Genomic DNA, 26,277 nt, shown 5'->3' with positions numbered 1-26,277 from the left:
CAGGGCAGTAATAGGGATTGTATGTCTCTGTATTGTTACATTTATATATGTTTTTGAAAACAAAAACTAATCAGCATATATCATATATCATATTTTCTATTTATTATTTTTAGAGTTAAATTTAAAAATCAAAAAATATAAATAAATAATACGTTTATTTTTTTCAATTAAAAAAATATATTCAAGTTGAAAACTTTTTTTCAATAGAATATTTAAACTTTTTTTCAATTGAAAATACAAACAAAATATTTAAATAAATGAAAACATAAAGTCTTATAAATTATTAGGGGTGCTCGCGGTTTGGCGGTTCAGTTGCGGTCAAAGGAATCTCAAATCCCCCATTCGTCCGCCAAATTGGCGGATTGAAGAAAATTAATCCGCAACCGTCTGCTCGTCATTACGCATCCGTCCAAAATGCGGTGAATCGGTATATCCGCTGCTCACCCCTGATCACACCATATTCATTTCACTAATCAGTGCATAGCAAAAACTAAAAAAAAAAACAATATTAATCACTCAGGATTGTGATAACTTGGTAAGTTTTAGAGGTATAAATTTTGAGGTCCAAGTTTTATTCTTTCTGAGACTAGTCATTCGACATACAGTACATATAGGTAGCTAGTAGAATGAACTTTTCAATTTGGATGAATTGTATCTATTGTTAGAAATGTGAGTTCGAATTCTTATTTATATGTGAATTCACAATTTATTACTGTATAATTAAGTAATTCTAACGTCTAGGCCGCGACTCCTCAAATATTTCCCCAGGCGACCCTTCTAATTAGGCCTTTCTAACAAAACAGTATTAAAGCCTCCTTTTAAAAATAAATTATTTTAATAATTTTTTAATTTATTATTAAAAAATGTTCAAAAAAAATAAGGACCTTGTTTGAAAAAGACTAAAAATTATTTTTTAGATTAAAATTTACAAAAAGATAAAATAAAATAAAATAATGGGAAAATTGGTCTAAGGTCCCTCTTCCACTTTTCATAATGGAAGAGATCCACAAAATTATTTTTTGATGTCTAAGATCCCTAAACATACAACAGAGAAATTTCAGTCATTTATATTATCTTCATCATCTGACCCACTGCCATCCCCAACAACCCGACTCTTAGTCCTCATCATCTTCCAATACTTCCCAAAGCTTTACCCAGTGGAGATTCCCCGCCTCGTTCTCCTTCTCTCCTTTCCTCTCATCGCAATCGCATACATCTTCGTCTCCGAAGCCCTCGTGATCCAGGCGCTCATCTTCATCTCCTACGCCGGACTGAAGATCCGCGACATCGAGCTACTTCGTCGACTCCGGACATGTGTTTTGGTGTAGCGTTGATCCAGGTTCGCTTCCGACGGTGCTGGGTTATACTCTATGATATTTTTGATCGGTACTGGTTGCGTCAATAGTATTTCACTTAAGTTCACTTCTAAAGATTCTTCTAGGTGAAGTCGTCTTTGTTGAAGATTACAGTTTATATCTAACACAATAATTATTTTGTTTGATGAACTTCCAATAAAGATGGATACCCGTATGGAGTCAAGTACTTGGTGTGGTTCTACTTTGTTCTAAGTTACACGTACAGTTCTGTGTATTTGTTCTCTTTTAGCATTTCCAATTATGTTTTGCAAAAAGCAATACATTGACTATTGAAATGTTGGTGTGCTGTTGTACTGGAGGATCTGAATCCTATATTCTGAAGTTCACAAAAATAGAAATTGAAGCCATGTGTAGATTAATGGGAAAAGTGATCTTCTGGTTGAAACTAGAGAAATTCTTTGATTTTTTAACTGAATTTGCTCTGGGTTGAAACCAGAGAAATTCTCTGGTTTTTGAACTCAATCACCAAGTTCTGTTCATAAAAATACAACTTTACTGTAAATAGAGAGAATTTCTCTGGTTTGTTTGGTTTGAAGAGAATTTCTCTGGTTTTGAACCAGAGAAATTTGTGGGTTTGTGGGTTTATTAGACATGGGTTTAATTGTAGTTAATAGAGCCAGAGAAATTTGCGAAGTCAAAGAAATTTCCTGGATAGCCATACAAATTTCCTTTCCACAATTTTCTCTGGATTTATTTGGTACTCAGAGAAATGTCAATTTTCTCTGGAGAGAATTTCTTTGGAATTGAAATTTCTCTGGATGTGTATTTGTTCTCTTTTAGCATTTCCAATTATGTTTTGACAAAAAGCAATACATTGACTATTGAAATGTTGGTGTGCTGTTGTACTGGAGGATCTGAATCCTATATTCTTAAGTTCACAAAAATAGAAATTGAAGCCAAGTGTAGATTAATGAGAAAAGTGATCTTCTGGTTGAAACTAGAGAAATTCTTTGATTTTTTAACTGAATTTTCTCTGGGTTGAAACCAGAGAAATTCTCTGGTTTTTGAACTCAATCACCAAGTTCTGTTCATAAAAATACAACTTTACTGTAAATAGAGAGAATTTCTCTGGTTTGTCTGGTTTGAAGAGAATTTCTCTGGTTTTGAACCAGAGAAATTTGTGGGTTTGTGGGTTTGTTAGACATGGGTTTAATTGTAGTTAATAGAGCCAGAGAAATTTGCGAAGTCAAAGAAATTTCCTGGATAGCCATACAAATTTCCTTTCCACAATTTTCTCTGGATTTATTTGGTACTCAGAGAAATTTCAATTTTCTCTGGAGAGAATTTCTTTGGAACTGAAATTTCTCTGGATTTCAATTTTCTCTGGAGAGAATTTCTCTGGGACTGAAATTTCTCTGGATTTCAATTTTCTCTGGAGAGAATTTCTCGGTGACTGAAATTTCTCTGGATCCTGTTAAGGGACCTTAGACATCATGAAAATATTTGATGTCCTTTATACTATAAAATCATAATATCAGGGACCTTAAAAAAAATACCCCTAAAATAATTAATAAGATAAAATATCATATCAAATTATAAAAAATTAAACTATTTTTCTAAATAAAAAAAATTATAACTTATTAAAATATTCATCTGCCCGAACAAGGCCAAGGTGAGCGATGCGATAATTTAATTAGTTGCAAAAAGCAAAGAAAATTATTCAGCGGCGAGAAGGCCAAAAGGCACGGGTTCGGAGGCTCGCTCTCTCTCATCAGTCTCACCGCAAACTGTCACTCTCGTGAATGCAGGATTCAATCTTTTCCTTCTCTCTCACTATAAAAATCTCTCGCTTTTTCTCACTATTAAAAATCTCTCATTTGAATGCGATTTCCATATTTGTTTCTTTTTGGTTCTGTTAACTGTTTCTGTTTGTTTCTTCCAAAACCAACTAAGAGATTCCCTTTTTTTACCTCTCCACTATCTTCCCCTCTTGATAAACCCACCATTTTCCCTCAAAGTTTCCAAGCATACTGACTTTTAATTATTCAAACAAAGCTAATCTTTACTGGGTTTTGATTGTTTCAGGTCCTAGTCTCATCTATTGCATCTGGGTATTTTCTCATCTTCCAGTATATTTTTTTCTCTCTTGGATTCTGTGAATTATCGTTCGGTTTCTTCATATACTTCGTTTGCATTAAATTTTTCCAGTTCTGTTTGGTTACACTATGACTGCAACTCTGTACAACTCATTCTGTGTTTGGATTATAGTTTGTATATTTATTTGAGTCCTTTGGAGATTTAACAATTTGTAGTTGGTTCTTTTCCAATTTAGTTAGAGCATGGTCAACTTATGATTACATTCTGATTTGAATTTTGTAAATTTCAATCTGGAGTACTTTTAGTATCAATTCTTGTTTATAATTTGTTTCACAGCTGCATTGAATCTGACAAATTACATCTGGGTTTTGCTAGATTTGGAAAAAAATTTATCTGGGCCAGATTCATTTCTTGGGAAAATGGTCAATTTTGATTTTATTTCTGGGAGCAAGTCTAGGAAACCAGTGAGCTTGAGTTTCAGAATACCTTACTATACTCATTGGGGGCAGAGCCTTCTTGTGTGTGGTTCAGAACCTGCGCTTGGTTCATGGAATGTGAAGAAAGGTCTTCTGTTGAGTCCTCATCATCAGGGTGATGAGCTTGTTTGGCGTGGAACTATTGCTGTCCCAGATGGGTTTGGATGTGAGTACAGTTATTATGTAGTGGATGATGATAAGAATGTTCTGAGATGGGAGGCTGGGATGAAGAGGAAAATAATGCTGCCTAATGGGCTTCAGGATGGAGAGGAGGTGGCACTTCGTGACCTCTGGCAGGTGCTGCTTTTGCCTCTCTCTCTCACTCTCTATGAACTTGTTTTGTAATTATTCCTTAGGTTACTTTTTGTTCCTGTAGTTGTGGAAATGCATTGTGAAGAGGGAAAAAAAATTGGGTTTACACAACTAATTTAATTTTGGAAACATGTTTTGGGAACCAATTCTGCAGAATTTTGTGGAACTTTGATTATTATTGTTATTTTTTAATTTTAAAATTTGATTTAAACAAGCTCTTTTTTACAATTGTGCTTCATATGGTTGTTTTGTTGTTGTGGAATATGTTGTGAAGTAATATATATTGTGTATTCATTTTCCAACAAGAAAAAAATACGCACCTTTATGTTTTAAATTGTGATGCCCATTCAATTGTTATTGCAATGTCAACCGTATCTCTGTTCTCTCAATTATTTTGTACTTTGCTGAGAAGTTGGAGAGAGCGGCTTAGATGAATCTAATTAACCAGCAAGCATTTGAATTCGTTACCAAAACTGTTTCCATTTCTTATGTATTTCTAGTGACAGGAGATATACAACACTTTCCTTTACAATAATGAGATTCTACTTTCAGTTTTGTAAGGCTGAAACATAAATTGGGTTTCATTTTGTATTAGGCTCCTAGATAATGAGAATTAAAATTACTATTTATTTCTTTTTGGCTATTATTAGCAATCTTATAATGCTAAAAAATGCAGTTATATGACATGTACATTTCTTAGTTTTTGAAATAGACTGTATATTGCAGTATATGTTAAAGTGCTAATGGTACATGTCTTATTCATAGAGTAGTACAGTTCAACTATTGTTGCTTTTGGCACAATAATGTAAATCATTTAAAGACATGAGAATTACTTTTTAAAGGCGAAATACAAACTTCTAATTTTTAAGACAGAACTTGGGACCCAGAAGATTTACTTACAGATCACATGGGAGATACATACATTGATGAACTTGTGCAATTAGTGCTTTTTTAAAAATATATATATATATATATATATTTGATATTTTAAAATTCTAAATGAAAGATTCAAAATTTATTTTATATGGGAGTATGGGATTCTTTCTATAATTTCAACCCTTCTAATTCTCGTGTTCTAGAAACTCATATTACCTAAGCGTTACTAATCAGTGTCGAGTGTTCAAAATTTCATCTTCATGTGACTGAATTTTTTTTTCTTGTTTATGCAATTTCTCACGTCTGCAATCTCTAGCACTTTTTTCCCTTATAGTTTAAGTTATATGATGATAGTACAAAATTAATACCTTATTTAATAAATGGTTTCACAGAACTCCACTCTCTTACTTCTCATCACCCGGCCCCCAACAACCCTAGTGCCTTAGTTTTCAATGATAAGTCCTATACCTATTATATCTTAGACTACAACAAAGTTGTGCCATTTATTTGGTTGGCTTGAGTTGACAAACATATTGCAGCCCTATGATTTCCTTTGACTACAATCATTGGCTTGGTTATCTATTTCTTTTAAACTGCATGTTTGTCTTTGCTTTATATTAGTTGATTGAATCAACTCAATGCTTGGCTTCAACTGAAACTTTTGTCATACTCTGATCCAGATTGGTTCTGACAGTCTTCCTTTTAAAACTGCCTTCAAAAATGTAATCTTTCGCAAACAATGGAGCTTTGATATAGAAAGACCCCTTGGGGTCATTCAAAATAAGTTGGATGAAAATGGTAATTTTTCTCAGTTCGAACTAATTGGTTTTTCCTTTTGACATAATTCTCTATTTTGGAAGCATTATCTAATTGGAAGTGTGTTGTTTACAAATTAATATTGTAAGCAGATTCAGTCATTGTTCAGTTCAAAATTTGCTGCCCGAGTATTGAAGAAGACACATCAGTAAGTTCTCCTTTCTTGGATAAACACTACGCAATTCTCTGCAAATGGTTCAATACTTCCAAAGTTTTGTTTATGGTCTCATTGAAATAGCTAGGATTTTATGACATTGAACTCCTGGCTTGACAAATTTTTGCAGATATATGTGATTGGCAGTTCTGTAAAATTGGGGCGATGGAAGGTTCAGGATGGACTTAAACTTAATTATGCTGGTGAATCAATTTGGCAAGCGGACTGTGTGATGCAAAAGGATGATTTTCCTATAAAATATCCTTTTTTTGGGTGTTCTTGTCTCACATAACTATATGATGTAGCCCCAACGGTTTAAGGTTGTCATTGGGATCAACTGTAAGCCCCAAGGTCTTGTGTTCAATTCCTGCTGGTAATGCCTAGGCTTACCTGATATTTGTGGTTTGTGGGTGGTTGCAGGTGTCCAGGGTTTACCCTTCAGGGGTGAATCCAAAGTGGCCTTGCGTTTGGAGGGGTTTCTCGTCATTTAAAAAAAAAGGGAAAATAAAAGTAAAATAATTAACTAAAGTAAATATTATTTGTTAACTTTTACATTTGTTTGGTAAAAAAGAAAAAGAAAAAAACTGTTCATCTATATTTGTTTGGTTTCTCTCCCTCCCTCCCTTCCTTAACAGCTGTTTCACATACAAGTACAGTAAATATGGAAAGGCAGGAAACTTCTCTTTAGAAATTGGTGAGAATCGGGAAGTTTTTGTTGACTTCTCAGCTAGTCAACCAAGATATATTCTCCTTTCAGATGGAATGATGCGAGTAAGCTGCTAATCAAAAATCAGTTCTGAGTATACTTTCCCTCGAGTGTAAATTAAATAGAATGGTCCCACTTTGTTAATGTGATTTTGCTAGGAAATGCCGTGGCGTGGTGCTGGTGTGGCAATCCCCATGTTTTCTGTTAGATCAGAAGCCGATCTAGGAGTTGGAGAGTTCCTTGACCTGAAGTTACTTGTAGACTGGGCTGTTGATTCTGGATTTCGTTTAGTTCAGCTTTTACCAATCAATGACACATCAGTCAATTTGATGTGGTGGGACTCATATCCGTACAGGTATTGAATCATACGTAATATATTCGATGCATCTGTGAGGTTGCTTGCTGTCGTAGCTTTTCCTTCTGATCTCTTCTACCGTATGCTTGAGAACTTGTATTTGCCAAGTATATTTGCTGATTATACATTCTTATTGACTAGAACTAATATTATAATCTTACTCTTGCAAGGAGGAAGTAAATTTGTAAATTGTCGGGCTTCACTTATGTGTGAGTTTTATTTGTCTTAAATTTACTGATTCTATGTGACATCTTCCAAAAATATCATGTGGCTTAGAATTGTTTATAGGGTTGCAAACAAACAGACCTGAGCCCTCTATTCACCAGAAAAAAGACCTGAGCCCTGTATCTGGCTGTTTGAGCTGGGCTAGGTTGAAAGGAGTGTATAAACTCAGCTCAGGCTTGAATAGTGGCCAAAAATGTTGTGTTTGAGCTCAGCTTGGCCATTGTTTGACAAACTTGCAAACCATGTAGCCTTTGCTCATAAAAAAAAAAAAAATTTCAGGAACTTTGAATCTTAAACAATTACTTGTCAATGTCCTCATTTTTCCTGGTTGTATAAATAAGAGTAAAATTCAACATGCATGTGGAAGTCAAATGTGTCAGCTTAAAACAGTGTTGGACATGATATTTCATGTCAAAACACATTCATAAGCATACAGGGTGCGATGTATGAGTACTTGGATTTCCTTATCATATTTTTATTTATGTTCTTTATAAAAGGCCACACGGTAAACTAAAATTATAAAATTGCCACTGGAGCTTGCTCATGAGCTTAGGCATGTTCAGGCTAGGCTTGTCAATAAAATGAGCTTCAAAATAGCTTGATGAGAAAATAGCTTGCTTTGTTTTCTGCTCTAGTTGTTAGTGACTTCAATGCACATGAAGTTTCAAATTTTGTCATTCACCTTACCTAGAGATCACATTGTAATTTTTTTCACCCATTTTTGTCATGCAGCTCTCTTTCTGTATTTGCATTACACCCATTGTACCTGAGAGTACAGGCACTTTCAGAAAATATTCCAGAGGAGATCAAGGTGGTCAGCATAACCCTTTCATTGTTTACATAAGCATAGATAGCAGTATGCTTGCCTGTAGTACCTGCTGAAATGTCAATTCTCTGTGCTGGATAACCATATATATCATTGCTTTTTCTCATTGTATATTCCCTATAGGCAATGAATTGAATGTAAAATTCAATAATGACCCCCAGTCTTCTCCTCCACTCCAATGACAATGGTGTTTCAGGTTTGCATGAGACTTGAAACGGGGCATAGGGTATCAGATCACTAGGCTAACCAAACATATATATATATATATATATGTTAATGTCATTTGCTAAAGAACCATGCATGTATGTATCTCGATTGGTCGTAAGTGATACATTCTGTCTTATTTAATTTTTTTTCCCTTTCTATTTTCTGTGATGCTTTGTGCAGCAAGAAATTCAAAGGGCGAAAGAACAGCTGGATGGAAAGGTATTCCACTGCTTGATTGATTTATTTAGTTAGTAATACAATGTAATGGTTTAAAGACGCTTATAATTTACTTTAAAGATAGTTCTAAATTTTATTGTTATGGACTGTGCTTCTCTAGAAGTTATTTGAAAGCATAGCTTTATGAGGCAAGAACACAAACTGTGAGCAAGTAGCACTTGGAACAACAAATTTACACAAAACGTATATGTTGTGCTTTGAGTCGAAAGTCTTCCAATTTCTACTTCCAAATTTTACAATCTTGAACAAAGCAACTTTTGATCCTATTCATTTTTCTTCTTCCTTCCCCACCCATGTTTTCCGACCGTTTTAGCCAAAGGGCAGTACTGATGCACTAATTGTCCTTACACTCAAACAATCACTTTTACCCCTTGCGTAAGTTGTTCTGCTCAACTACTTGATATTTTGAATCATCTCTTATGCTACCTCTCAAGAAATAAATTTTCATTTCTAAGTGAATTGCCATGGCTCTTGGAGCTCAAATAGCAGAAGAGAAATATGCACTGAACTAACCAAGAACTTCAATGAAAGCTTGCCTACCCAATGCGACCTCAATATTTTCTATAACAAGAAAACTTTCTATGTCTCATCTGAAGAGTGGGATTCATGGTAGAGGCAATGATAGATAGATATATAGATCTAGATAAATCAAAATGGCTCTACGTTGTTGGTTAGAGAAGTTGTTAGTCTCAATATTGAAATTCCTGGCACCCAAAGCAATGATCAACAGAATCCCATTTACTGGAGTGTTTACCCTTACAAAATTCCTTCATAGATTTTTGGTGTAATTAACCCTGCTTTTAAAAATTAAGGCTAAATTTGGGAATGTTTTTGTTCATTTCCTTATTCAGATTTCTTAATTGTTTTTCTCACTTGTAAAACTTTTATCTAGTTGTTATTAGGAACCATCCTCTGTTCTTATAGTAATCATACAAATGGTCACTAATGGTAAGTGAAATAGTATATGGCATGCATTCTATATAATGGCATAGGGATGGACTACTTACTGTGGCAGCTATAGTTTGGCTGGACAGGGCATATCTACTTTGGAAGCCTAAAACAAAGTCTACTGCCTCTATATTCCTCAAGGAAACTTTTTGGTCTATGGGAAAGTGTCCTTGGTAGTGTTTTGAGTCATAACTTTAGTTTATGTGGACTTAGTCCATTGTTGGTTGCTTTCTTTATGTTTTGAGGATCAAGGGTGTATGTGTTAAATAATATATTATGTTTTTGGGTTATTATTTTGTAATTATTTTATGCCTTAGGGCTCCCTTGTAATTATTAACTTCATTAATATAAATAGGGGATGATAGCCTAATCATTCCACAATCTTGGTATTCTCTAAAAACAACACGGTATTAAAGCCTAACCCTAAAACCTAAATTTCTCTACCCATACAGTAGCCACCGGAGCCACCGCATAGCCATTACACAGTCGTCTTCCATTGTCACACCCTTAGGACTATCGTCACTCACCATCGTCACTCACCGACGAAGCTCAGGTCAGGAGGCCTGACAGCAGTGGTCGGTAGGGCTGGGAGAGCCCTAGGAAGCCCCGACTGGGTGTATCGCTGACGAAGCTAAGGCCAGGAGGCCTAACGGCAGTAGCCAACTGGGCTGGAAGGGCCCTAGGCAATCCCGACTGGGTGCGTCTGCCTCTATCGTCGTTGTAGCCCCGACTGGGTGCATCTGTCTCTGATTGTCTGTTGTCTATTCTTGTTGCATCTTCGTGATGATGCATTGATGAGTTCTCTTCGTGATTTGGAAGCTCTGTTTGTGGTCTGTATTCACCTCACCTCGTTTTCCCTTTAATGTAATTTAAAAACAAACACACACAAATAAAAATAAAAAAATAAAAACAAAAAAAATTGATGAGTTTTTTAAGTCTTTAATTTTCTTAGTGGTCATTGTGCTTGTATTCCTCCACCTTCCGGGTTTGTGATTGGCACTAGTTTTGTTGAGGGTTTGGTAGAACAGTATCTATTGCAGATTCCACCGGTGTGTCCACTACTTCTTCGACACCTAGGAGTGAGAGTTTCCCTATACCTACTACTATGACTGAAAACCCCAACCCTAATCTTAAAATCACTACCTCTCTATTTAATGGTCAGAACTATCTCGCGTGGTCGCAAAGTTTGACTATGTTTTTAATGAGCAGAGGGAATATGGGGTATGTGGATGGCAAGATACAGGCACCTGGCACAACTGACGTGGGTTATGACCAATGGGAGATTACCAACTCTTTGATTATGGGTTGGCTTATTCATTCGATGGTACTAGACATTGGCGAGGGCTATTTATCTATGGAGACTGCCCAGAATGGTTGGGATGTTGTGGCTACCACCTATTCCCGCAAAGGGAATTTCTCACAGGCATTTGAGTTGCGCCTCTCTATTGAGAGCTCTGTTTAGGGGGGAGTAGATGGTTCTTCAGTACTTCACCTTCCTCACCAATGGCTGGAAACGCCTTGATTACCTGCAGGACTATAAACCTGTTTGCACTGTTGATTCAGTTGGGTACCGGAAGTTCATTGCACAGGAAAGGGTCTTCAAGTTTCTGGCCGATCTCAATGTGGAGTATGATCTGGTTCGGAGTCGGGTTTTGAGTATGGACACTCTTCCTTCACTTCAGGAGGCATTTGCCTATGTACAGAATGAGGGCAGCCGTCGGTTTGCTATGATGTCCCTGTCTCTACTGACCGCTCAGCATTACTGTCTACCTCTAGAGATGGTCTCAGCTTGACTCCTATCCCTCCGTCTGCCGCCAAGGAGTCTATTTTGTGATTACTGTAAGAAGCCACGGCATACTCGTGAGACGTGTTGGAAGCTTCATGGGACTCTATCCGGGGGTCGAGGTGATCGGTCTAGTTCTAGAGGAGGTCGGTTAAGCCAGTCTAGAGGACATGGCTCCTATCCACGGGCTCATCAGTCTAGTGCCGTTGATACACTTGATTCTACTTCTGCTTTCGTTGGCTAAGCTTCTGATGGTCTCTCTGACATGACTACTCATGAGCTTGAGGATGTTCTGCATCACTTGCTAGACCGCCGGTTTTCTACTGCGCTTAGTACATCTTCCTCGTCATTTGCCTGCTCAGGTAACTTAGCCTTTTCTCCTTGTGTTTTCCTGTCTCATAAGTCTTTGCCCTGGCTTGTTAATTCTAGTGCCTCAGATCATATGTCTGGCTCCTCTGACCTTTTTTCTGCCTATAAGCCCTTTTCAGGTCAGGACAAAGTTAGGATTGCAATGGTACTGTTTTTTCTATTTCTGAGAAAGATTTAGTCCATGTCACTCCTACTTTACCTCTCTCTTCTGTTCTTTATGTTCCCAATTTTTCTGTTAACTTGCTATCCTTGAGTCGCATTACAAAGGATTTGAATTGTAGTGTGACATTTTTTTTCTGATTATTGTCTTTTTCAGGACCTTGTCACGAGGAGGACGATTGGCAGTGGTAGTGCAGAAAATGGTCTCTACTTCCTGGATCAACTGGACAAACTTCCTCATTTTTCCACCCCGGGTTCTATTACCACTGATGACATATGGCTGTGGCATCGGCGTCTTGGGCATCCTTCTTTTTATTTACTTAAGTATTTATTTCCATCTGTTTTTTCAAACAATAATGTGTTTGAATTTCTTTGTGAGTCTTGTCAGCTTGGAAAACAACACAGAGCTTCTTTTGCTCTCAGCTTTAATAAAAGCTTAGTTCCTTTCTCATTAATACATTTTGATGTCTGGGGTCCATCTCGTGTTGTGTCTGTGAAAGGTCATCGGTTGTTTGTTACATTTATTGATGATTTTTCTCGTATTAGTTGGATGTATATCATGAAAGACAAGAGTGAGGTTTTCTCTGTGTTTCGCAATTTTCATAAGATGATTTGTATTCTGTTTGGGGCCACTGTCAAAATATTCCATTCTGATAACGAGGGTGAATACATAGATTCTGGGTTAAGGCAATATTTTTCTACTCATGGCATTATCCATCAGACCTCTTGCACCAATACCCCTCAACAAAATGGGGTGACAGAACGCAAGAATCGCCATCTTCTTGACATGGCTCGGTACATGTATTTTTCTATGAGTGTGCCTCGGTCCTACTGGGGTGATGCTATTCTCACTGTTGCCCATCTTATTAATTGTCTTCCTACCTAGGTCTTGCAAAAATAAGCTTCTCTTCAAGTTCTCCTAGGTTCCCAGTTCTTGTTTTCTATTCCTCCCAAAATATTTGGCTATGTCGTGGTAAGTTGGACCCTTGCTCCCTTAAATGTATTTTCCTTGGTTACTCTCCTACTCAAAAAGGGTATAAGTGTTACCACCCTCCTTCTCGTAAGTGGTTTGTATCAATGGATGTCACTTTGAGTTCCAGTCCTATTGCTTGTCCTCTCCGGTGTCACAGTCCTCCCTACAGGGCGAGCCTTGGTGTCAAGTGATTCCCGTGATTCCTATTATGGAACCCGCTGTTCTTGCACCACCACCTCTTACTGGGACTACAGAACTCAATATCACCAAGGATAAGGAAGGGCAAGTATATGTCAGGAACAAAGACAGACAGAAAGTTAACTGGATACAAGTGACCACTTCTACTTCTCCACTGCTATCTCTTGCTTCTGATGAGAGTCCAGTTAATTTTGAATCTCTTGAGTCCATTGATCGTGATGTTCCTATTGCCAAGAGAAAGGGTGTGAGATCATGTACTCAACATCTTATCTCCAATTTTGTGTCGTACTCTCATTTGTCGTCCTCATAAAGAGCGTTTGTGTCAAATATTTCATCTGTCAACATTCCTAACTATTTTCAAGATGCTCTTGTTACCTCTAAGTGGAAACTTGCCATGATTAAAGAATGAAAGCACTTAGGAAGAATGACACTTGGGAATTGTCTGAGTTACCTGAGGGCAAGCGACATGTGGAATGCAAATGGGTATATGCTGTAAAACACAAAGTGGATGGTTCTATTGAGCGCTACAAGGCTACACTTGTGGCAGAAAGGTTCACTCAGACATATGGCGTTGACTATCAGGAGACCTTTGCACCCGTGGCTAAGATGAATTCAGTTAGAGTTCTTCTTTCTCTAGCAACTAATCTAAATTGGCTACTTCATTAGTTTGATGTAAAGAATGCATTCCTCCATTATGACCTCGAAGAAGAAGTATATATGGACATTCCTCCTGGTTTTGAGGATCATCAAACAAAAAGCAAAGTATGCAGGTTTCGGAAGTCATTATATGGTCTCAAACAGTTTTCAAGGGTTTAATTTGAGAGATTCACTCAGGTTATGCTTAAATGTGGCTTTAAACAGAGTCAGGCAGATCACACCTTGTTTGTGAAACATTCCTTATTTGGTAAGACTACAACACTCATTGTTTATATAGATGACATAGTTCTTACAGGTGATGATAGTAAGGAAATTCTTTTGTTGAAGAAATATTTAGCCAGTGAGTTTGAAATCGAAGACTTGGGGAGCTTGAAGTATTTTCTGGAAATTAAAGTTGCTCGCTCCAAGGATGGGATATTTATCTCACAGAGGAAGTATGTGCTAGATCTGTTGAAGGAAACTGGGATGCTAGGCTGCAAGGCCTGTGACACTCCACTGGAATCCAATCAGAAACTAGGGGATGATGAAGGAGGAGTAGCTGTTGACAGGGGAAGCTATCGGCGATTAGTGGGTAAGCTCATTTACCTATCTCACTCCCGTCCTGATATTGTTGTTGCTGTCAGTGTGGTTAGTTAGTTTATGCATGCTCCTCATCAGTTTCACTTCAAGGTTGTCATGAGAATTTTGAGGTACTTAAAGTCTGCTCCTGGTAAGGGTCTTTATTTTTTAAAGTATAATCATCTTCGTGTGGAAGCCTATACAGATGTTGACTGGGCTGGATCAGTGACTGATAGGAGATCGACTTCAGGGTATTGCACCTTTGTTGGAGGCAACCTAGTTACTTAGAGGTGTAAGAAACAGAATGTGGTTGCTAGATAAAGTGCAGAAGCTGAGTTTAGAGTTATGGCACAAGGGGTGTGTGAGCTCTTATGGATCAAGTTATTGTTGAGTGATCTGGGTATTGATCAGTCGGACTCCATGCGGTTATACTGTGATAATAAGGCCGCTATCAACATCGCTCACAAACCGGTTCAACATGACAAGACAAAGCATGTTGAGATTGATCGCCACTTCATTAAGGAGAAACTCACTAGTGACACAATATGTACTCCTTTTGTGCAGTCTGGTGAACAACTTGTTGACATCCTCACCAAGGGAGTTGGGAGTAAGCTATTTCATGACATCTTAGGCTAGTTGGGCATGAGAGATATCTTTGCACCAACTTGAGGGGGAGTGTTAGAATAATATATTATGTTTTTGGGTTATTATTTTGTAATTATTGTATGCCTTAGGGCTCACTTGTAATTATTAACTTCATTAATATAAATAGGGGATAATAGCCTAATCATTCCCTAATCTTGGTATTCTCTAAAAATAATAGTATGTCGGTAATATTTTGAATTGATGGACATGGATTGTGATTTTGGTCCACTAGCTGCTGTCAATGTTCCTAGTGGCAAGGCTGCAGGTTCAAATTATAGAAATAGCCTCCCAAAAAATGGGCGGATAAAGCTGCATAAATCTTGCTGTCCCCAGGCCCTGCTTTAGTGGGATCCTTGTACAGTGGGTCACCCTTAGTTGTAAAATGGGTCCAGTTGTGTTTTGGGTTTTTTATATGGTTTAGTAGGCCTAGAATATTCTAATTTGAATTTGTAAAAGTTTACTAGTTTCCTATTTATGAGTCAGTCCTTGTAGAAATACGAAAAGTATTGCAACATATAAATATTTTTGTAATTATTTTGTTCAGTGGAATTGAGTTTTAGAATATTTGGTATTGTGTTTGCATGATTTTTCTTAGCCCTTGAGAGGACAAGCCTCCCCCCCACCCCCCCCCCCCCCCCCCCCCCCCCCCGGGTCTTCTCTGGAGTGCTATGCTTCAGTTACTGTTCACAGTCTTAAAAAAAGTGCACTTTTCAACCTTAAAATTCTAGCCAATCAAGTTTAAATTAACTCCAAACTCCTTCTCCTACCTATTAATTTAATCATTAAAACCCTAAATTACCCGTTTGGTTTCTCAAATACCGTCAAATATGAAAATCTAGCAAGTTGCCACTTTTCTAAATGAAATCAATTTGTGCTCTTTTCCTTCTACAAACCCAGAACTTATCTTCTACCCTATAAAACCTCAAACATAGAAACTATTCCTTCCCTAAACCCATCACACGCCCAATTCTAGGTGGCTTTATCATTAGTTTCCTAAAGCCATTCTACAACACTGCTCCTAGATGAAACCTTTAACATTGTAAACATGCCTTTTGAGATTTCATGATTGTTAATGTACTAATAACTAAAATATTGGATGTGAACAGTACTAATAACTAAAATATTGGATGTGAACAGTACTAATAACTAAAATATTGGATGTGAACATTCTTCTGGTTACTTTGGACCTCTGGTTTAGTTTGATGGCATGCTTGAATGTCAGTCAGACCTTTAAAGATTAATAAAGTAGACTTTCTCATCTTAAAACCGTATGCACTAAATTCTTTTTGAAACTTAACTACTGAGCACTCTGGTATGCCTATGGACAATTTGTAACAGCTATTATGAACTGAGCAACCATATAAATGGTCCTTATGAGTGGACAGTTTATGGTTACTTAACCGGTTTACTTTCATACTAGTATTGGAAATAAAGCCTCTATCTTGTTCATCCTAACAGGTTGATTAATAAGAAAAGTCTTTATGTTCTAATCGAAGTAATAAAATCAGAGATAATACTTATTGGAAAAATTAAACTTTGCCGAATGGATCTATGTAAAAGTTCATAATAATCCTTGTCTGTGATGATTTATAATGGGCAGCTATCAATTAGACCAAATTTAATTGTTTATTTCTATAGTATGAGGTTATAATGTTTGGAATTGTTTTCATAGTAATAGAAGTTTATGAATTCATGTTTTTTAATTTTTAATTTTTAATTTTTTTTTAACTTCTCCCTGCATTTATTTATTCATGTTTTGATCTGTGCAGGCTGTCGATTATGAGGCTACCTTGGCCACAAAACTTTCAATTGCCAAGAAAATTTTTGTTCTAGAGAAGGATTCTATACTAAACTCAAGTTCCTTCCAGATTTTTTTTTCTGAGAATGAGGTTATCCATATAAAATATTTCATTTTTCCCCCTTGCTCATTGGGTCGTTCATTGAAATTGTTGTGGACTTTTTTCAAATCTCTTTTAAAAGTCAACAACATTTTTTAACGTCTCTCTCTCTCTCTCTCTCCCTCCTTGGGGGTGTTGGACAGGATTGGCTGAAACCTTATGCAGCCTTTTGTTTTCTTCGGGATTTTTTTGAAACATCAGATCACAGCCAGTGGGGTCGCTTTTCTTCTTATTCAAGAGACAAGGTGCTTTACTTTTGATTTGCCCTCGGAAAATATAGATTATTGTTATTATACATGCGTGTGGATGTTCAACTTCCGGGTTTTGGTTTGTTTGAGTGTACAGGGTTTCCCCCCTTAGTGAGTTTTTGGATTTATTTTTACTTGTCAAAAAAAAAAAATTTGTTGCTATTGGTTTGTATTCTAATGAAACGACTGTTAAATACACAGTTGATGTATTTTGATAGAGTAAACTTGATTTGGGAACTTAGTACTGCTTTAAATTTAACCTCTAGCATTTCTTTTCTTGTTTCTTCAGCTTGCGAAACTTGTTTCGAAAGACCGTGTCCACTATGACATAATTTCCTTTCATTATTATATCCAGTTCCAATTACATTTACAAGTAAGTCAAATCATTCTTAACTTTCCTGCATTTTTTGAATTATAAGCCACCCAAGTTGGCAAAATATCTCCTGTTTTTGTAATGTTTAAATGGCAGTTGGCAGAATCTGCTGAATATGCAAGAAAGAAAGAAGTGGTGCTGAAAGGAGATCTCCCTATCGGTGTCGACAGAAATAGTGTGGATACTTGGGTCAATCCGAATTTATTTCGGATGAACACATCTACTGGTGCACCTCCTGATTATTTTGATAAAAATGGGCAAAATTGGGGATTCCCCACTTATAATTGGGAGGAAATGTCAAAAGACAATTATGCTTGGTGGCGTGCTCGTTTAACACAGGTTTCTTGCTCAGTATTATAGATCTCTCTCTCTCTCTCTCTCTCTCTCTTCTTCTTCTTCTTCTTCTTCTTTTATTTATTTTTATTTATTTTTTATAAGTTAATTTTTTATTTTTTATGTGTTCATGTTTTAGCCATTTTGTCTTTATAACTGAACAGTTTCTTGTTAAATATTTTTTTTTGTTTTTGGTGTCTTACACAGATGGCAAAGTACTTTACAGCTTACAGGATTGATCACATATTGGGTTTCTTTAGGATCTGGGAGCTCCCGGAGCATGCAATGACAGGTCTAGTTGGGAAATTTCGGCCGTCTATTCCTTTAAGTCAGGTACATTCCTAGTTCAACTAATTTTTTTTTTTTTCCTTTGGATCTTGGGTTTGTGGAGGAAAATGAACAGGAAAGGGAAAAAATAGGGAAATGTAATGGATTAGAAGCTAGATAATTTTTTCTTTTTTGTTCATCAAAAAATCAACTTTTAGGTTAGTACTGTAAAAAAGAGAGTATGTATAAGTAATTCTATTTCCCATTTATTTTCATTTTCCTTGACAAATCAAGATCCAATCATAGCCTAAGAAAATCATGTCATATTTATCTGTGAGAGAACAATGTTCTCATTGTAGGAAGAACTTGAAAGAGAGGGAATATGGGATTTCGACCGCTTGAGCCGTCCATATATTCGGCATGAATTTTTACAGGTTATTTTATTTTCCTTGTGAACTAGACTCACATTGTTCTGAATATGATTTTGTTTCCATCCTAGTGAAGTATTACTGATGCAACTAATTAGTTACATGTAATTTTCCCTTGTGTTTCAGGATAAATTTGGTGCATCTTGGACTGTCATAGCTTCTAATTTTTTGAATGAATATCAGAAGCAGCATTATGAGGTGATAATCATATTTATTGAAAAACTCTCGTCCTTATGTTCCCCTATTCTCTCCATTTCTATTGACTCAATATTTTTCTGCTCTTGTTGGGTTTATAGTGTACTTCTGAATGCGCTGTAGGATCATTTGGGTAGGCATTTATTCAAATAAATGATGGAACTTCATGTACGATTGTTTTTTTATAGCTAGTCTTTGGGGTCAGAAAAGTTGTTAACGTTGTTCCACAGATATGATTCTGGCTAAAATGCTCAAATAGTAGAAGCACTTGCTAGACTGAGCTGCAATGTCAGGTGTAATTAGAGGCTAATCATTGATTTGGTTTCAAAGGTATAGTTTAATGGATACACCAATACATTACTAATATTTATACATTATCGGGGTTGAGTGCTTTTCTTAAGTAGACATATCTAGTATAATGGATATATCATCCTAGAAGAAGCTCAGTTCTAGTTCAATTGATTGGCCAGCACTCTGGCCAAACTGAATAATGGATCCTTGTATAGTTGATGAATAAATGTAGCATATGAATAATATGCATTCATATGGGATTCTATCATTGTGCAGCGTGGACTGGTATGAGATATGTAGTTGTACATGTAGATGAAGGTCACATATTTTCTTTTTGTGTCCTTTTTCATTGCCACAGATCAAATAGGACTGATTCCACGTCGAGATTCTATAATTATTCACAGCTTTGCCACCAGGACAAGACTACCATGATGGAATTGCCTTGGCCTTTACAATTTTGCTCTCTTCACTAGAAGTACCTACATATGGTCATGTAGGACAACTTTGAATACTCAAAATATGACAGCCCTATAAATGGTTCTAACGTGACAGGAGAAAGAGTGCAAGATTTATGAAGGAAAAGAAAAACAAGGTTGAATTCTGAACTTTCGGCTAGCAGGATTTTCGGAAAAAGGTTTAAGGGTCTAGAAACAACCAAATTTTGTGTTTTGGTGTTAAATGAAAGGTCTAAGGATTGGGGATGATTTGAGCTTGTTCGGCTAGGGTTTTGGGCTGAAGAGTGCACTTTTTGAGGGTTATGAACAATAACCCGAGAATAGAAGGAGAAGGAAAGAGGTGCTCTAGGCAAATTCAAACAAACACAATCTCAAATTCTCGTAACCCAAATCCATATTGAAAATATATAAGCTCCTAGAGACTTTTCATACTTCTATAATGACTAGGTAGGATTTCATTTTAGAGACTTAAGAGTATTTGGTAACTAAAAATATTCTAGACCAATTAGGACTCCAAAATTTGAAGCTCTGGTTTCCGGGATTTTGGTTTAGCTGGGTGCTAGATTATGACCCTGGCTTTAGAATTTTTTGGATAAAGGAAATTTTGATTCTTATTTTGTTTTATAGGCCTACTGATCTTATTTTGCATATTTTGTGTATACATGGGCTGCTGTCCCTTTTCGGCTTCTTCTAATGAAATAATTTAGTTCCCAATGGAAAGAGCAAGGAATTTGCTTTGGGAGAATTTCAAAAAAGTGGTGAGCAGACAAAATAATTTCAAAATAATGAAAGTACAAGTGGTTCGTGCATAAATTTATGCAATAAAAACTTGTACTGTCATCATCTGGAAATTATTTTTTCTACCCTCCACTTTTTTGAAATTCCCCCATTTACTTTATTGTACGGTTTTCATTATTAGATAAACAACCTTGTTTGAGAAGGTGCATTTTTTGTTCTTGGCTTTTCTTCTAGATATATTTGGATGAGAGGATGTTATTAAGCGATAAATATTTATCCATCTTTCAGGCATCTGCATGGCCCCAAGTTACCAATTTTGTTGCTTTGAAGTGACTCTAGTCTTTACCATTCTTTTTCTCCCTTCTTGTCTCTCCCTTGTTTACTGCTTGTCTGTAGTCTTGTTACACTACCTTGCACATATATGACAGATAAAACCAACATAAGAAGTTTCCAGATGATAAGAAACATGTCTCTGTACTAATAAACTTGTTCATAAAATAATATACAGTTTAGGCGCACAATCTGATTTTGTTTTGAATGTGTCTGTTTGGCTATTGATTTTCTTTGTAAATGAGAGTTGTCTTTTCTTTCCCAAAGTCTGGAACTTATGCTATTGTTTTTGTTAGAGTTTTTACTCTCCTATCAAACATTTTCTCATCAATCCTCGCCTTAAATTATTTCTTTGTTTCAATTGTTATAGTTCAAGGAGGACTGCAACACGGAAAAAAAAATTGCTTCCAAGCTGAAGTCCTGTGCAGAGAGCTCTTTATTGTTGGATAGTGAAGACAAAATAAGGCGCAATCTTTTTGATCTTCTACAGGCAAGTAGAGTGTAAAACATAGATGTGTAAAGTCACCCATGCTCTTTAACTTTATTCTAATTCTTATATGAGTAATCGTATTGTCTAATGCAAGTGTAATGCAAGCCTATTCACAGTCCCAGCCTCAGGTTGTGATATGATTATTTGTTTGGACAGAATATAGTTCTCATTAGAGATCCAGAAGATGCAAGAAAATTCTATCCTCGCTTCAATCTTGAAGATACATCAAGTTTCAAGGATTTGGACAATCACAGGTACTTGAACGATCGTGATCTTGAGTGAATTTGGTACTCTCATCTTGTTTTGAAAAAAAAATAAAATTGAAACCAAATGTCTGCTACATTTTTGCTTGCTTTTATACTCCTATGCTTCTTGTGCTTTATATAGGAAATGAAGGCTATTAACTTGTTCAATAATGCTACACTTTCCACGTTTCTATGCCATATTTTGCTTACCATCTTACTTGTCAACCCAATATTGGTGTAATGGGTCCCACCACTACTGTATATCTCCAATGCAATACTGACAAGTAAACTTGACACATTAGATGGTAAGATAAAATGGTAGAAATAGATGGTCATTGTAGCATTACTCTTAACTTGTTTGCTATTGATATACTACCACTGTGGCATCACTAATGTTCTGTTGTATAATACAGCAAAAATGTCCTAAAAAGATTTTACTATGACTACTATTTCCAACGGCAAGAAAGTCTTTGGCGTCAAAATGCTCTGAAGACCCTGCCTGTCCTCTTGAACTCATCAGATATGCTGGCTTGTGGGGAAGATCTGGGACTAATTCCTTCCTGTGTTCATCCCGTATGCAAATTCACTTTATATTTATTTTTCATCCTCCTCTTTTTTCTTTATTTTACATTTTATTTTTTTCTTTTACTGTATCTTTTTATTGCTGAGTCAAGCATATCTTCCACATGAGTTGTGATATGTTACAGCATGTTGATACAGGTTATGCAAGAACTGGGATTAATAGGGTTACGCATTCAACGTATGCCAAGTGAACCTGATTTAGAGTTTGGGATTCCTTCTCAATACCCCTACATGACGGTAAGGTCATTCACTGTCTAGTATCTCTTTTACCTACTTTATTGTGGTCGTATTAGATGTTACATGGATATGGAGTCTTACCTATCTTTTCCTGAAGACAAAAAAATAAAACAAAGAAAATGGAATATGTCCATTTTAGTCTTCGTGGCTTTTGACAGCACAAATCTGTCACTGTAGTGCAAAATTAGATAAGGAGTCAACACAACAAATGATTGTGGACATTGAAATTATGCAATGATTATAGTCATTTTTGAAATGCTACAAAACAAATTGGATTTAGTTGTAGTGCTACATGTAAGACTATAGAAGAATTCCAAGTCTCTTGTCCAAGCACACCATATTAGTTTCACGAAAGGAACTCTTTTTTTTTTAAATCCTTGAGAGATGGAAAAAAGATATTAGATGAAACTGTAGGTGTTCCTTGATACTTGAAGATGACCCCCGAGTGTCTTTAGGGGAGGACTTGAGAATTCTTTTTTTGTGACAGGGATATTGAGCACTGTTTAGTTATTCCCATTAAGCCATGTAACAATGATTTTATGACTGATTTTTGGCTTGGGCATACAAATCCGCTCCCATAGTCACTTTCGGAATCATCATATTCTACTTCCTTGGCTAAGACCTTTTCTTCCTCTCTCTTTGGTCCCCTTCGTTTTGGAAGTCTACATTTGGACCCTCGCTTTTTCTTGAGCTAAGCTTTCTGAGCTTTCTTTCAGTTAGCTTCTTTCTCATCGTCTAAACGGAGTAATATACACCATTAAGTGAAGAAAAAGCCTCGAGTGTTGCCAACCGAAAATTTATAGAATTGTTTGTAGAGATGATGTTTAAGCATAGTTTTATATATATATATATATATAGAAGCATTTAAGTGTTTGTATGTATAAAATTAGGACTACACATGCGGTACATGAAATATAACTTACTAGGGTGTTGTATTTGTGTTTGACACATTTTGGCCATCAACACTCTTTGAGCACACACCGACACGCCAAAAAAAAAAAAAAAAAAACCCAAATTGGTCCTATTGTTTTTTAATATTTTAAAATCAGACACATTTCACACTGGTGGGACATGTGTCTATTGCCAGACATGTGACACACATCCAGGGTCTTGGCCCAAGTTGGTAGAAAATAAAATGGAGGTCCAACACTCTTTGAGCACGCACTGACACATAAAAATTGCACCCAAATTGGTTGTAGTTTTTTTTTTTTTTTAATATTTTAAAATTGGACACTTTTTACACTCATTAATGTGTACTAATTGGTCGTTTTTTTTTTACACTTTTTACACTCGTGGGACGTGTCTATTGCCAGACACGTGAGACACATCCAGGGTCTTGGCACAAGTTCATAGAGAATAAAATGGTTGCCCAACAATTAAAAAATATGGATGTATACATATTTATGCCTTTTAAGTTTTTATTATTTAAATTCTAAATCTTTACAACTTCTGATTTGTTTGTAACTTTTGCTGTTCTTACTTTTCTAACATATAAAATAGAAAACGACTATTTGTTGTTTTCATATAATAAATTTTATTTACGTGTTATGTAAAAAAAAAAAAAAAAAAAACTAATTTGTTATTATTTTGGTATTTATATATAGGTAGACACTAGACAGACAGACAAATGATAGATTTTGTTTACTTTCATGTCTTTGCCCTGTTTGTGTCCTATGACATGCTAGAAATTGCTGTATTGGTATGTCTTTACTGTGTCATATCTGTGCTTTTTTGACTGTATTATTTTATTTTTTATTTTCCCTGGTTGGTGTTTGTAGTTGACAGATACTGTGTTCCCTGCTTCACCATGGTCTTGAAACTGAACTTACGTTGAAACTGATAGAATTTATATGAATTTCTCAAGCCTTTAGGTTGCTATCTCAACAAAGAATTGATTTGTATTGCATGTGATTGAATGTCTTTGTTAAATTGTATATATCCGCAAAATGTGCTTCTTCTGCTTCATTGAGGTTGAATACTCGTTTTACACCTACTGCGGAATTTGTTACCTTCCACTGATTAGTCTGAATTGATTCACATGCTTTATCGTGGCTATTGCTGTTTGAATCAAATCTTGTCCAATTCCTGATTATCTTGTTTTCCTTTTCTTATGGGTGAAAAATTATGGTTTTTGATAGTGAATCAATTTCCGTCACTAATATATTGTAAATTCCTGTCACTGAATTTTCAAGATACTTTTTTAATTATGACCAAAGCATAGCTTTAAATTAGTAGACTGCCTGAATCCATTTTAGGTATGTGCTCCATCGTGCCATGATTGCTCCACCCTACGAGCATGGTGGGAAGAGGATGAAGAGAGAAGATGTCGATTTTTCAAAAATGTGATTGGGTCCGACAGCTTGCCACCTAGTCAGTGTGTTCCTGAAATTGCATATTTCATCCAACGGCAGCATGTTGAATCTCCATCAATGTGGGCAATATTCCCTCTCCAGGTATTGTAATTGAGGCAATAATGTACTTGATGTTATTCTAACAATAACAAGTTGCTCAAACATTGACCGGTGATTCTATCAAGGTTCAGAATGACTCTGAGTATGAGCAAAAAAGTTAGCCATCAAGAGTGGAGCCAAGTGAGGACAACGTTTTGAAAATTACACTTTTACCTCTGATAAAAAAAATTCTTTTCAATTTGTTCCTTTGAAGTTCAAGTATGCCCCTAAATTTTTAAGCCGCCTCTTTTTTTGACCTTGTCTTTTCAACAAAATACATTCAATTTGTCACTTTATATGTTTAATTATGTTACAAATCTTATCTTATAAATTTTATATTATTTCTCCACCCTCTCTCCCATTTCTTTCTCTACCCCTCTCTATATGTCTCCGCTATATTATTGAATCAAGTGAAATTGTCACTCTAGTCATTTCTATGTATCATTATGACTATGCTGTTTGATATGTATATTTTAAATATCCGCCAATTGATGTCTGACAACCATTGATACTTGTAATAATCAGGACTTATTAGCGTTGAAAGAAGAATACACGACACGCCCTGCAGCAGAGGAGACAATCAACGATCCTACAAATCCAAAGCACTATTGGAGATACCGTAAGTAAAATTTTTCTTTTATGTCGGTAGTAGGCCTTGCATGACTTTGCATCACTGGAACATGAGGTGCTCGTTCTTCTTGACATATGAGATGTCAACTGGAATATGGATCGGTTCTAATTTTATCATCTTTTGTGCTGTCTTTTGTAATCAGGTGTACATGTGACAATGGAGTCGTTGCTGAAGGATAAAGAGCTTAAATCAACCATCAAAGACCTGATCCGTGGGAGCGGTAGATCATATCCTCCCTCGGAAGAAGTTGAAATCCAAGCAGGTGTAGCTTCAATAAAGCAGCAGGTTACCACTGGCCAGGAGAAGATCTCATCAGTGACCCACCTAATTGGAATTCCGAAACAGGAAACAGTAGCAGTGTTGTAAGTTGATTATTGTTTTGTTTTTTGTTTTACATCTATTATAGAACCGGATTATTGAAATTTAAGAAAGCATCACGGCTTCAGTATTCTGGTGGTTTGTAAAAAGACGCCAGTTCTTGCTCCAATCTCTATTTTTCTTTCCTTTTCTTTTCTTTTTTTCCTCCTAGAAACAAGCACATATATTTGTAATCTAAATAAAGCATGAACAATGTTGCTTTGTTGTACTCTTTGGTTTGAAATTTTAGCATAGCCTAATTAAGCTATCTATTATTTGCTTGCCAGAGGTTACATAAGCGATGGCGGTACTGATAATGATGGTTTGGAGTCAAAGCTGGAGAGTTTAGATAGCTTTTAGAAGGGCTAAGCATGAAATTGAAAAAATTACAAATTGGTCCAATTCAGATCAAATCGAATGGTTTGTTTGGTTTTCTCAATGCATGGATCAGTCTTGATTCTTAAAATAGATTTGGTCTATGGTTTTATAATAACAGATGCGATTTAAAATTGACCCGAACTAAGTATATATATAATTTGTTACCTACTGTAAACAGTCAAATATGCTACCTCCTTCCACGAAATCCTAGATCTACATGACTCTCTCTCTCTTCCCTTGTCTCTCTCTCTCTTTAGTGATGGTGGGTGGTGGGGTTAGGGTTTGAGAAAGAGAGAAATGGAGGGCAACAAGATTTGAGGAGAGAATGAGAACGGTTGGAGAATATTAGGGAGGGATAGAGAGGGAAGGAGCGAGGGCGGTAGGCCGGGGTGTTTTGGGAACATTTCAAAAAAGTCACAAAAAGTTAACTTTTTTAGTACAAAAAAGCCAGAAAGTCA

The 26,277-nt window shown here is 36.2% G+C and overlaps 1 protein-coding gene across 3 annotated transcripts; it reads left to right on the top strand.

Moving 5' to 3' along the window:
• The first annotated feature begins 2,981 nt into the window (after window positions 1-2,981).
• On the top strand, window positions 2,982-26,024 carry DPE2 (disproportionating enzyme 2). Of its 3 annotated transcripts, none has more exons than XM_082898734.1 (24): window positions 2,982-3,445; window positions 3,789-4,186; window positions 5,758-5,875; window positions 5,986-6,041; window positions 6,178-6,308; window positions 6,695-6,818; window positions 6,912-7,108; window positions 8,066-8,144; window positions 8,547-8,585; window positions 16,663-16,782; window positions 16,935-17,036; window positions 17,329-17,412; window positions 17,509-17,751; window positions 17,953-18,078; window positions 18,372-18,446; window positions 18,567-18,638; window positions 20,820-20,939; window positions 21,096-21,193; window positions 21,598-21,757; window positions 21,905-22,003; window positions 24,259-24,456; window positions 24,979-25,072; window positions 25,227-25,446; window positions 25,729-26,024. In XM_082898734.1, the coding sequence occupies exons 2-24, from the start codon at window positions 3,833-3,835 to the stop codon at window positions 25,799-25,801; spliced, it is 2,982 nt and encodes a 993-aa protein (XP_082754860.1). In that variant the 5' UTR covers window positions 2,982-3,445; window positions 3,789-3,832; the 3' UTR covers window positions 25,802-26,024. The 3 variants fall into 3 exon arrangements, with proteins under 3 accessions (XP_082754860.1, XP_082754859.1, XP_082754861.1); XM_082898733.1 differs by having other exon boundaries at window positions 3,040-3,427; XM_082898735.1 differs by lacking the exon at window positions 25,729-26,024 and having other exon boundaries at window positions 3,040-3,427; window positions 25,227-25,709.
• The last annotated feature ends 253 nt before the right edge of the window (window positions 26,025-26,277 follow it).

Source organism: Camellia sinensis, chromosome 12 (assembly GCF_055761805.1).
Source record: "Camellia sinensis isolate YWXY chromosome 12, ASM5576180v1, whole genome shotgun sequence".
Classification (NCBI taxonomy): Eukaryota; Viridiplantae; Streptophyta; class Magnoliopsida; order Ericales; family Theaceae; genus Camellia; species Camellia sinensis.
Note: the sequence above shows the minus strand (reverse complement) of the source record. Positions and strands in the feature narration are given on the sequence as shown.